This window comes from Giraffa tippelskirchi, chromosome 4 (genome assembly GCF_054371585.1).
Source record: "Giraffa tippelskirchi isolate mGirTip1 chromosome 4, T2T-mGirTip1v1.2.pri, whole genome shotgun sequence".
In the NCBI taxonomy this organism is placed as follows: Eukaryota; Metazoa; Chordata; class Mammalia; order Artiodactyla; family Giraffidae; genus Giraffa; species Giraffa tippelskirchi.
Window position 1 is genome coordinate 198,642,900 of NC_137278.1, and position 12,796 is coordinate 198,655,695.

Consider the following 12,796-nt stretch of genomic DNA (forward strand, 5'->3'; position numbering starts at 1 on the left):
CTCTTGCGTTGCAGGTGGATTCTTTTATCCACTTTGGCAGAAACCACAATTCTGTAAAGCAACTATCCTTCAATTAAAAAATAAACAAAATATTAAAAAAAAAAAAAAATAGCCTGTTTGGAGGCAGCATCTGAAAAGCAAGTCCAGAAGAATCTTTCTGTGCCATTTCCATGAGATGGTAATAATGGTTGAAGCAAAATCTGCGGAGGGGTCTGGGGTGGGGGGAAGCAAGAGAACTTCAGCCTCTGCCGAGCTGACATTTACCCCTTCTGCCCAGCATTGTCAGAGGAGGCACCAGCCTCGGACCGGTAAACCACATTCTCCCTTGTAACTCAATATATTCCCCCAGCAGGGCGCTCAGAATCCCCCTGACCATCCAGAGGGGGTCATCACGAAGTCCCTTGCATTCTTGAGCTTCTCCATGGTAACTCGAGAGGGCCTCGGAGCTGACACCCCTCTCCCGGGTTGCTTTAAGCCAAAGGCCTTCTTCAAACAAAAAGATCCCAGGAGCTGCAGCCAGGCAGGAATGCAGGGTTCCCAGGCCTGGGCGTCAGAGCCTCTGGGTTCCGGTCCTGGGCCGGTGACCCTGGCCTCTCCACCTCTCTGACCTCATAGAATCACCCTGGCCTGGACATTCTAAGGACCGTCATTTCCAACCAGCTGAATCAGAGCCTCCCTGGACCCTGGCTTCTCCCCCAAACCTCTCTTTCTTCTAAGGAGCTTCAAATTCTGGCAACCAGAGTTACAGCCTCTGAACTGTCCACGGGGCACCCAGAATGGAAAAATCTATAGCTAATAATAGTTCCTTGCGTTTGCATGGCACTTAACTCTTTTTAAAGTGCTTTTTAATCCATCATCACAATGAACTAAAGGGAAATGAGAGGCAGGCGCGAGGGCTTGAGAGGTCAGTGGAGGCGGACACCTCCTCATGGGAGTGGGGGGGCCCTCCTCTCCCACGCCCTGTGGTGCAGGGGGGCCCCCCGCTCCAGCCCTGCCTGCCAGCCTCAGCGTGTGTGAGCAGGCGAGAAGGCTCCATGCTGGAGGAGAGGCAGGCTGGGGATTGTACATAAATGGAAACAAGCAACAAATCAGACCCGCGGGGAAGCCCGGGCCATACAGGAAAGCAGTCAGCGGCCTCCCTCCCGCCTTGGACCTGCCTGCTAAGTTCTCCCCTCTATCTTGAGGGCACACGGGCTGCTGAAACCTGAAGAGGCGGCCTCACCTGCTGAATTCTGTATGACGTCGGAGGGCCACGGTCTCGGCAAAGAGAAGCCAGCCGCCACAAAGAACCTCTGACACATCACCATCCCACCAACTGTCTCTTTTCCTGAGCGGACAGACGAGACGCCTGGTCTCAGCCAGGAGGAGGGCCACCTACCACGTCGGTGTTGGTGATCTTTGCCAGGAGATCCACCAAGGCGTCTCCGGTGAGTGAGCTCACGTCCTCGTCCTGCTGAAGCCCACAGATGGCAGCCCCCACACTTCCAGTTGCAATCATCGACGGCGGATACATGGCGAACTTGAAGTCTGCGGGGACGAGAGGTGGGGAGGTCGGGACAAGGTGGAGATAGGTGCTTCCCCGCTCAGTAGACGGATCGCACAAGTGCCACCTGGTCCCACGGAGGCATTAGAATCCGTGTGATTCACCACCCAAAAAGTGGAAGGTTGGGGTGGGGGCTGCTGGGGAAGAAGGACGTGCGTCCCAATTCAAATCCCAGCACAGGGGACTTTCCTGGTGGTCCAGTGGCTAAGACTCTGCACTCCCAATGCAGGGGGCATGGGTTCGATCCCTGGTCGGGGAACTAGACTGCACGTTACTGCAACTAAGAGTTTATGTGCCACAATGAACACCAAGTGCAGCTAAATAAATATTAAAAAAACAAACAAACAAAAAATCCAACCTGAGCATTGGGTTGAACCCACAGAAACAGTTTAACCTACGGCTTCTCCCTCTTGCTAGCATATCAGCGTCTTCCATGGAGGCACTTTTATCGCTGACTCCAAAGCCTACATCGAGTCAGAGGCGCCCTTAGAAACCGTGCTGGGTGGCTCGATGAGGCACGCACTCCCCACCCCTCCTGGCCAAATCCCATGAACACGGCAGGCCTGGCTGTCTTTCACTTTGGCCTTCTTTTCTTAGCCCATGCACCAACTCCACCTCTTGAGGGATGTATATTACAACATCCCACCCAAAGCCTGCTGTGCGCTGACTTGTCCAGAGCCTCCGCTGTCCCCTGGATGGTGACGAAGCCAGCCTCCCTCCCTCTTCTCTGCTGTAGGTCTCTTCACATGGGGTCACAGCAGTGTTTCTCTGCCCAAAAACCTCGTTAGCTCCTCCCACCCCACCAGACATTCACAACGCAGAGGAGGCAGCCAGCCCGAGGCCCTGGGCCCACAGGGGCTTGGGGCGGGAGCAGCTGGCAGGGAAAGGTGGGACAGGAGGAGACCCCACCTCCCTGCCCCCTCTCCCTCCCCCAGTGCCCAAGCCTCAGCCCAGAAGCATCCCACTGCCTGCACACCCAACCCCTACTTCTAGCAAATTAACCAACTTCTGGAAGCCAGGGGGTGCGGGTGGATGGTCCAGCGGGTCCCCAGAGGACTGCATCTCCCTTGTTTGGGGGGAAAATGCTGAGAGACATGGTCCCCCTGCCCCTCCCCACCATCCCCTGACCCGGCTGCAACTATGGAGCAAGGGAAGCCAGGCGGGCTCCGCTGAGCAGCAGGACAGGGACCCCTATGAAAGTCTGAGCAGCTGCCCACTCTCCTCTGGGTTAGCCCAGTGGAGGCAACGTGAGCACTGCAAAGCCAGGTTCAGCCCCCTGGGATCCTGGACCAGTCATGCCCTGGCTCCTGCCCTGAAGTAACTAGTTTTTCTAACTTCCCTTGCAACTCAGTACCAGGTCACTAAGTTCACTTGTGGGTCGCGACCTGCATGTTCTGTTGTTGCTGTTGTGCTGAACAAAATAAAAGTATCACGAAAGAGGGCATGTGGTGGAGAGTCAACACTGTCTGCAGAAACTCTTGTATCGATTTGAGGCACACTGACTGGGCGTTGGGAGTGGTGTTATAAAATGTATTTCTTCCTTTATGATTTAGGTCAAAAAGTTGGAAGGTAGCAGACTGGCTCATCTCCCAGGGGCCCCTCCAAGTCTAACTGACTTTTACTTAAAAAAAAAAATTAGAATGTAACTGCTTTACTGTGTTTTTGCTGCACAATGTAGCAAATCAGCTGTAAATATACAAGGATTCCCCTCTCCATGTATATATGGAGAGCCTCCCTCCCACCCACTCCCATCCCTCTAGGTCATCACAGAGCAGACACCCTGGCTTCCACCAGGCAGCGAAGTCACAAGACATGTCTCTCCATCGTGCAGTTCTGCATGGCCTCAGGGGCTGCCCCAAGACTACACCCAGAGACACTCCCCTCTCTGCTGATAGGGGAAACGGCAGAGAGGAAAATATCTAATAAAACACCTGGTCTCGTCTTTGTCCTAGCTCCTGTTCACTAACCTCCACACTCACCCGTGGAAAGTTCCACCCAACCCATTCAGCCATTTCTGGAAACCTTAAACTTTCAGCTATGGAACTGGATGAAGAAATATTCACAATACCTACCTGGGCGAGCAGGGGGGCAAAAAAAAAAACAACTACATGAGTGTGTGCTATGACCAAGATTACAACCACCCATAAATACATAAATAGAAAAGCATAAATGTGCATGCATATAGGGAAACTAGAAGATACAAAAATATATGCAAACTTCCCCACCAGTAGGTGGGGAAAACTTAACGTTAGCAAAAATTAAATATCACGTAACAATCTCCCCTGAATCTCTAAGTCTCTTGCTCAGAAATGCTGACAAGTTGTATTCTGGTGCTGAAGGCACGATCAGGGGTGAGAGTCTCCCTCCACCCTCAGCTCCCTACCTGGAAAGGTAAGGTGTGTGTCATTTCCTGAGCAACCCGACCCTCAGCAAAGTGAGAGGTAGTTAGCTGAGCAAGGACCCATTCAGATCATGTTCTCCCATGTTCCAGGCACCAGGGATGGTCCCCTGTCCCCACAATATAGGACATAAAAACACAACGCAGCGTGGTTCATTCTAAACATACATCTCTAAGAAGGGAGATGCCCCCACATGGATAGGAGCATCCACGTGGAGCCACGCAGGCCTCCCCTAGTTGGTGGGAAGGGTTTGGGCCACGCAGCTCCAAGCACTGGAAGGTGGAGGCCATGGACTGCCCACCAGCTGCTTAAAGGTCACCCGGGCCAGTCACCCGACCTCTCTGAGCCTCCATTTTATCACCTGCAAATGAGGATATACCCACCTCCTAGGGTAGTTCTGAGGCTTCAACCAAGAGAGCAGCGCCTTGCTCACAGTCAACAGTCCACATCAACCACCACCACCATCATCCCCACTATTTCTAACACTGGGACTTGCTCCGGGATTGGGGCGGGCAGCACTTTTTTGGCCGCACCACATGGTTTGTGGGATCTTAGTTCCCCTACCAGAGCTTGAACCTGTAACCCCTTGCATTGTGGAAACATGTAATCTTAACCGTTGGACCGCCAGGGAAGCCCCTGGGGTGGGCAGTTCTGACTGTCAGAGATTCTGTTCAGCATCTGCAGAGATTCAGGGGAAGGTGCATGGGGAGCCCAGAGAGAACGAGGGATCTGCTCTGGGCCTGGAGGCTCTTTCCCGATTGTGTGTGTGTGTGTGTGTGTGCGTGCACACGTGCATGCGTGTGTGTGTGCACGCATGCTGCTCTGGGCCTGGAGGCTCTTTTCCGATTGTGTGTGTGTGTGTGTGTGTGACAGGAACATGGCTTCATGGAATCCCCACCATCTCCTGCTGCTTTGTCAGGGGCAGGACAAGCTGAGGCCCCACGGGGACAAGGGGGTGGGGGGACAGAAAGATGACACAAGTATACAAGCAATGAAAGGGAAGCTGGATGGACAGTACTCATTCCTGCAAGAGGAGGGGCACCCAGAGCCAAGGAACAGGTCCACACGCCTGCAGGCCCGACCTGACCTCCGCCCTCCCGGTAAGGCAGGGCAGGCAAAGGGTGCATCTCCACCGACCAGCCCTGACAGCGTTCCTCCAGTTTGCTGACTTGGCCAAGTATTAGCGAAAAACAAGGTAAAATTCACCTGTTTCAGGACACTGGCTTTTATCGATGAATCGGTAAAATCTCCAGAGGTGAAGCAGCTTTGTCCAGCATCTGGTGCTGGGTTTGCAGGCGCCTGGACTCGGCATCCAGTGTGCTGGAGAGCTTCTCGGAAGGTGAAGAGAGCCTCAAAGGACTCCCAACCCCCCTCCAGCCCCACTAGGAACATAGGGTCATCTGTCCCATCAGAAGCGGGAGAAATGCCCAGAAGAGGGAGCCTCGGCTTCAACGTCCCAGAGACAGGAACTCATTCCATCCTCGGCCGCAGCACCCCCCCCCTCCCAATCCCACTCTGCTCTGGGACCCTGCAGAGATCCTCGCTCTGCCTCCCAAGGACCTCTGGGGGGGGCCCCTTAACCCACGTTCATCAACCCAGGAAGATGTCACTGGAGGAAGCGTTCTGAGCTAAGCAGGTTTGCAAACACAGATTACTGGGCCCTGTCGGGTCGCGTTATCCCCGTTGTTTTGACTACTACGTCGGCTGAGGCCTTGACCGGGTTAGCGTGACTGCTGTGCTTCTGTTCACCACTGGGGGGCGAGAGATGCTCTCTGTGAGGTGTCAACCAGAGACGCCCTCCTCCATCTCTCCTCCAACCTGGTGTCAGTCCGGTGGGGGTTTACAAGGCCAGGATGGGGGTGCTCACTGGCCACCGAATGACGTCATCGGCCGCCCCCAGAGCCGGTTCAGCCCACCCCGTCCCTGTGGGGGCCTCGATGCCAAATTAACTCCAGAGGCCTGGCTGGGAGCAGGTGGCGGGAGGAGGGCCCTCAGCCCGCTCCTCACAGCAAGATGGGAAGTGAGACGGCCTTGCCAGGCTGCCTGTCCCCACGTAGGGAAGAAGGGAGACTCCAGGTCAACGGGCCACTCCCCCTGGGCCCCGTGACCTCAGCTCTTGGAGGACAGAAACCGGTTTCCATTCTTCATTCCACTTTTCAACCACCCAGGCAAACCTCCCTTCCTGGCTCAGGGGCCAAGTGGTAGATCCTCTCTGGGCCGTGTGTGCGTGCGTGCGTGTGTGTGTGCGTGCGTGTGCGTGCGTGCATGTGTGTGCATGCGCGCGCTCGGTCATGTCCAACTCTTTGCACCCCCACGGACCATAGCCTGCCGGGCTCCTCTGTCCATGGGTAGAAACCAACGCAACACTGCAAAGCAATTATCCTTCAATTCAAAATGAATGAAAAAAGAATACTGGAGTGGGTTGCCACCATTTCCTTCTCCAGGGAATCTTCCCCACCAAGGGATCGAACCCACATCTCTTGCCTCTGCCTGCGCTGGCAGGCAGATTCTTTACCATTGGAGCCACCTGGGCCATCACTATCTGGCTATAACCTGGGGATGACTGTCACAAGAACACGGGGAGGCAAAGCCAAGAAGAGAGTTGGAAGCACAGGGGGTTGACACCATCACTGGGGCCCAGGCCTGGAAGTCTGGCGGGGGATACTCGTGTGCAGGAGAGCTGAAGGCAGCACCTTGGGGTGGGGGGCACCTAGGCAAAAAGAGCAGAGGCCGAGTGCCATGGGTAGGGAGACTAAACACCTCCTCTCCCCACCCCCCACGCCAAGTTCAACCTCAATGCCATTGGCTCTTCCAGACTAACTGGAATCATCTGTTGAGCATGATATCATGTGTCAAGAATCTCCCCACGCCGGCGTGCGATCCTGAGTCATCCCAGTGGTCTCCTTCCCCCTTGGCAGACCTGGGGGGGCTCTGCCATCAGGACCCGCCTGCCGCCTGGCAGCTAAACCTCCACAGGAGCCAGTGGTTATAAGGGCTCCCCTAGCCCCGTGGCCTCCACCAACCAGGACCAGGACCAGCCGGAGGGAGTCTCGGCCCCGGGGTTGAGGAGGGGAGGAAAGGGGGCACCTCTCCGTCTCACCACGTTATGTCTCAAGCCCCAGGAAGAAGACCGACACCCCCTACCCGTCCCACCTCCCGCCTCTTGCCCTTTCACACACAGGCACTCTCTGCAGACAGCGGGACCAAGGCCAGCTCTTTCACAAGCAGCTTTCCCCCTCAACTGGCCACAGCGCCCCAGGGTCCCTATTGCCGCCTCCAGACCCGCAGGGGCCTCCGAGCCCCTGGGTGCCAGAGCTCAGAGACAGAACCGGCGGGATCCACGTGTGGTGGGGGTGGGGAAACAGGACCCGAGCTCCAGGACTTCCCACCTGCTACCAGTCCAAGACACACATCCAGCCCCAGGGTGTGGCATCTCATCTAACCGGAAGGTGTTTCCTCCAAGAAAAGCAGCCCCAGGGCTCTTGATCCATCAGGTGATGGCCTTAAAGCCTCAGCCAGCGGGATGCCATGTGACATAGCCTTGCAGACACATTCAAGGGCAGATGGGGGAAAGACAGGCTCCTTCCTTCAGGAGACACAGGAGACCCTCCCTGTGCTGAACAGACCACACCTGGGGCTTACTGAGTACCTGGCCAGAAGTCTCTTTTCTCCTATCCTTCCCCACCCCCTGCCCCCACACTAGCAAGGCAGTCTTCCCAACTTCCTCCGCCTCCCCTCAGACCTCTGTCCTCAGTCCCTGAATCCCAGGCTCCCTACTCTGGCCCCAAACTTGGCAGCTGCTCCAAGGATCTGGCCAAGAAGGCCCAGAGTGGGGGATGGGATCCCCAATTTTAGAGAATGGGCCTTTAGAGAATGTGGGGACCTGCTCTAGGCCTGGGTGACTCCACCCACCCTCCTACCCGAGTCGGAGATCATCGAGGAGTGGGCAGACGGACCCCCAAAGGTTCATCATTTAAGAGACATGGTCAAAGCAGAGCTCTGGCCATCAACAGCTGGGCAATGCGGGAGCGCAGGGTCAGGGGTCAGCTGTCCGAGAGAGAAAAGGGCTGGCTGACCCCCTCCCCCAGTGAATCATGACCACAGAGAAGAAGGGACAGGCGGGGCCTGGGAGACAAAGTGACAAGTCAATGAGGGGCTGACCTCGAGGGCCCAGGCCAGACAGCAGAAAGGGAAGCGGCTAAGAATGGCCACGGCTTGCATGGCAGCAGGGATCAACGGCTAAGAGTGGCCCCCGGGGCCGCAGGAAGGGCACAGACTGCATCTGGGAAGCCTGGGGAGGGGACTGTCCTGGGATCCACGGTGGGGGGCTGGACCCTGCATCTGAGCCAGCGAAGGCCAAGCGTGGCGTCTTGCTGGACTCAGACAGCGCAGCAGGGTCAGCCTGAAAGTCCCTGTATCTGCCTTAGCTGGAAGAGTCAGCATCAGAGTCACCTTCACAGTTAGTACCAGGGCCCATCGCCTACACCTTGCCTGGTTGACAAAGGGCCTCCTCGCCCATCATCTCTCTTCTGACGTCCGTTTTCCTAACCACCCTGAAAGGGTTGTAGGAATGTTAAGTGTCAGTGTTTTGCAGATGAAGAAACTAAGGTTCAGACAAAACTTAAGCGCCCGGAGGTCACCCTGTGATAAGTAGCAAAGCCTGACCTTTTGACTGCGGGAACAGGGCACAGACGCTATTGCAAACAATGTGTTCATCTCCTTGGGCTCCAATATAATATGTAACAAGATATTGAAAGAAGTCTACCCCCTGGCCCACCTTTGCAATGCAAGTGTAGACTCCTGGAAACCTTGAACCCCACCCTCTCCCCACCAACCCCCCGGGGGGAAAAGATCTGCCCAAACAAGTTCTTTCCCTGACACTTCTGCTTGTGAAAATATGAACTCCTGATGCTCCACCCTAGATGATTGTGAGTCCGGAGTTTCTCCCACAGCCACTACAGTCGAGGGGCGGGGAGGGGGGGGAATATAGAAACTAGCCAAGGTTCAGTGTGATGAGACTGTATCAAACCGCTGCCTTGAGCGTATTAGTTAATCGCACAGGGGCCAACAAGATTATGTATCAATTGTGGGATCAGCAGGGTGGGTGCAGCGCTCTTTAACATGAAAAGGCAGTTGTGATGTTACAGGCTGCAATCAAAACCTCAACACGTGGAGGGAGGGTAGCAGAGACCAGGCTTCGGATGTGACTCCCGGCTGCAAAGCCCACAGGTCCACCCCCACCCTGCCAGAGGGAGCAGCCAGGAGGCAGTCAATGCCCTGCAACCAGTAGAAATCCTGGGGCCTCTTCCCTTCCCACATATCAGGGCAGGCGGTATTTATCTTGACAGGGTTCCTTAACCTGTATTTGCCTCCACCCCCCAAATTTCCTCTTGGGCTTATCTCCAAGCCATCCTTTTGCCTCCAAAGATGAAAGATTTAAACAAGACCAGAGAGCAGTATATATAATCTTCAAAAGAGCACTTTAGACACCATAAAAAATATTTTAACAGGCGCTATTTTTTTTTTCTTCCCCTTACCACACCTGTCCTCGTAAACCATTTATGAGTTTGGCAGAGAGAGAAAATATACCAGCTGAGATAAAGGAAGGAAAAAACTGCCCAGGAAGGAAACCTTGGACTCTAGAGACTACTTGGGACCCTCCCGTAAACGCTCGGAAGTTAGGGCTGTGGTCTGCCTCCCCTCGCAGCCCCCCAAAGCCCTCCTCGGCACCCAGCCACCCCCCTCCCCACCCAGCCGCCCCCCTCCCCAAGGCTCCAGGGGTTCCTACCGGTGGCGCACAGAGCGATGAAGGTCTGAGCATGCTTGCGAATCAGCGACAGCTTCTCACTGGGCTGAGGCAGCTTGCGAAGGATGTGTTCGATGAAGTCGTGGGGAGTGACAGCGGCCAGGTTCCATTTCAACTTGCCCAGCACCACCAGCTCCCACTCCTGGGGAGGGAGGGAGGCGGAGAAGAGTATAAAACCCACACAGGCTGACCCGGTGTCCCAGACTGGAGGCTTGGGATCTAGACCAGTCTTTTAAGGATGTTCATTAGGATGAGGCTAGATTGGAAGGCAGGACCATTTATCAGAGTAGCCCTAAAGCTTTCAAGTGGGTGATGGCTCTGAAGGGTTCAAATGTCAAGCTCGAGGGAAACCAACGAGCGTCCAGGTGGCCGCTGCCTCGATGTTCCTTTCTGCTATTTCTTGGCCTCTCCAGCTGCACACCCCCCTCCCCACCCAACCCTGACTTCCAGAGGATGCTCTTACCCGCCCACCCAGAAGGTTGAATCCACAGTAAAACACTGCCAAGGTCGTGGTGGCCCTTTGGTAGGAATTTATTGTATCTATCAGTGACTGGATTAATAAGTCTTTTTTCATCCTCTTGGAAAAACGATGTACACAGAATGAAGCTCAAATTTAGGTTTCTTGGCCCAAATCCTTGGCAGCCAATTAGGTTGCCTGCCGTCGGTGCCAGAAAGTGCCATTTTCCTCTCTGCTGCTAAGACTTTCCACCAGACATACAACACAGAAGACCTCAGGAAATGACACCCAGACACAGCAGACCCTTCCACATACAGGTTTTTGTAGATTTTTTGTTACTATGACTGAAGGAGTGGAGGGTCACTAGCCACCCCATTTTGCGGTTGGAGGGGATTCAGGGAAGGATGAAAGTGCTGGTTCAAGGTCATAGAGAAGCACGCAGCCCAAATGCTCGCACAAGGAGACCCGCTGTCTGTGGGTCTCTCATCAGCACCCCACCTACTGAAAAAAACCTTATTTCTTTCCCTCATTGAGATACTTCGGGGGGAATTGTGTTCAAGGGAAACAAGCCAAAAAGGACGCCTTAAAAATATGTGCAGAGGGGAAACAGGCCTATCGATGGATCATCATCAGAACGAGAGGCTGAGACCAGCCCGCCAGTGCAGCTCACTCCCACATTCACCCGAAGAACCTGACTCTGTTCCCCTAGCCACCAGAGCCCCATTCTGCCCACGGCATCCACCAGCTGTGTGGTTTCGGCCAATGCCCTCCCCTTCCCTGGTCTTTGCTTTCTCGTTAGTAAAATAGGACTTCTCTAGATCTCAACTTCTGGGATAAAGAGACTGGGAAAATGCAGATGCGTCTGCAGAAATACGAATTAGTTTGGCAGACCCTCCAAAAAAAATTGGGGTGCTCTAAAAAGATCTGAGCCCTCCCCATCATGATGAAACAGTGAAGCAAAAGGAAGATAATTTTTCCTGGTCTCCCTTGGGGAAAAAAAATAACTGGATCTTAATTCTACCCATTTATTTGTCTTTACTGGCTTTAACCTGGGCCTTTGCTTTTTTCAGGAGGTTGGGGGTAGAAACACAGATAGTCTTCTAAACATATCAGGGTCATCCAAGATGGCTTGAAATTCCAGCTCTCCTTCTCACGGGAGAATGTGAGTATAAACCACTCGACTTGTACCATTATTAAAGGAAGCAGATCTCCCAGAAGAAAGCACCTTTCTGGGCCTCTCCGACCAAACCAGAAGCAGCTGAAATCTGGCAGCTGTTCAAAGGTGAGGTCATTCATGCCCCTCTGCATTCTCGGAGATTCCTCCCCGTCCTTGCACATGTCTGCCGCTAGGTGGCAGCACAGCCTTAGGGAGGAAGGCCCCTCACAAAGAACTCAGTTCAGGCAGCCAGTCCCGGCCCTGTGGACTTCGGTGCAGGCCTGGGCAGCAGAGAGGGAGGGAGGAGGGGAGGAACTGGGGGGCCCCTCTTCCAAATAGGTGGGAGATGGGTGTGCAGATCACTGAAGATGGGCCTCTGGGGCCGCTCAACCAGTGCCACACTGCGGCTACATGGATGTCTTAAGCGTGAAGCTGCAGAAGCAACGGGTCCTACTGGGTGGGAAAAAGGTTTGCTGGCAGAAAACCAGAGCCCGGACAGGACCCTCGTGTCTGTACAGAGCCCCACCAGAGATGGGAATCCATGCCTCCGAATTCTCCCACAAAGGGCCAAACTTGACTCTGCTCAAAAGCCAGTGAGTTTGTGTTTAGTGAACAGCTACTACGTCCAGGTGTGCTGGAGAGTCTGAGAGATTCCCTAGACCGTACCTTTGAACTCCTAGTTCTTAGGAGATACGTCACAACACGTCTGGATCATGTTAGAAGTTGATGACTGTCTCAGAAGTCAGTGATTGAAAATTGGGAATTTAATTAAAATATTATCACCGTGTTTTATACCTCCGCTACACACACACACACACACACACACACATACACACACACACATATACATATTCTGCAAATGAGTGTCACCAACCCAAACCTCTGTGAAGGAGGATCTTATGCATGGGCGGAGCCTGAGTACTTCGTATATACAGCCCAGCACACAGTAGGAACACAAGGAGTCTCAATAGGAAAGGACAGGGCTCCCCGAAGGGTGGACATTTCACAGATGGGTAATTTGGGGTCCTAAGGGTTTGTTCTGGGAGCGGTGGATCAAGGCGGATTAGGCCAGGGTACAGCAGAAAGGCAGGCAGGCAGGAAGGAGGCAGTCATTACCAGCAGCTCCTGAGGCTTGATGGAGTTGTCGGTGTAAATACACAACTTCTCAGCGGTCAGCGGGATGGTCTCTTTGAGCTTGGACGCCAGGAACATGCACACGGCCCCCAGTAGCTGCAGATGGGTCTTCGGAGTTGGGACTCCGGCCAAGAAGCGGTCCAGGTAATTGATGGCGAGAGGAAAGACCTCCTCTTCGCACTTCTGCTCCTCACAGACCTACGACACGAGTGGGAAGGGGTCGGGGTCGGGGGAGACCATAATATCAGGAAAGGAGGAAAAAAGGGAAATCGCACAATCTAGGAAAATGACCAAAGTATTG

General features: G+C 54.2%; 1 protein-coding gene across 2 annotated transcripts in view; it reads right to left on the reverse strand.

Annotated features, from left to right (window-relative positions):
• The window catches only part of CCND2 (cyclin D2), a 36,194-nt gene that overhangs the window by 21,283 nt on the left and 2,115 nt on the right, over positions 1-12,796 (reverse strand). The window contains exons 2-4 of one of the 2 annotated variants that reach the window (XR_014051596.1): positions 12,478-12,693; positions 9,731-9,890; positions 1,223-1,527 (exon numbers count right to left, since the gene is read on the reverse strand). Coding sequence is in view for 1 of the 2 variants with exons in the window: in XM_081483524.1 (XP_081339650.1) it covers positions 1,379-1,527; positions 9,731-9,890; positions 12,478-12,693 (525 nt within the window). In the remaining variant the exon portion in view is untranslated. The remainder of the gene's footprint in view (positions 1-1,222; positions 1,528-9,730; positions 9,891-12,477; positions 12,694-12,796) is intronic. The other variant, XM_081483524.1, reaches the window with a different exon arrangement.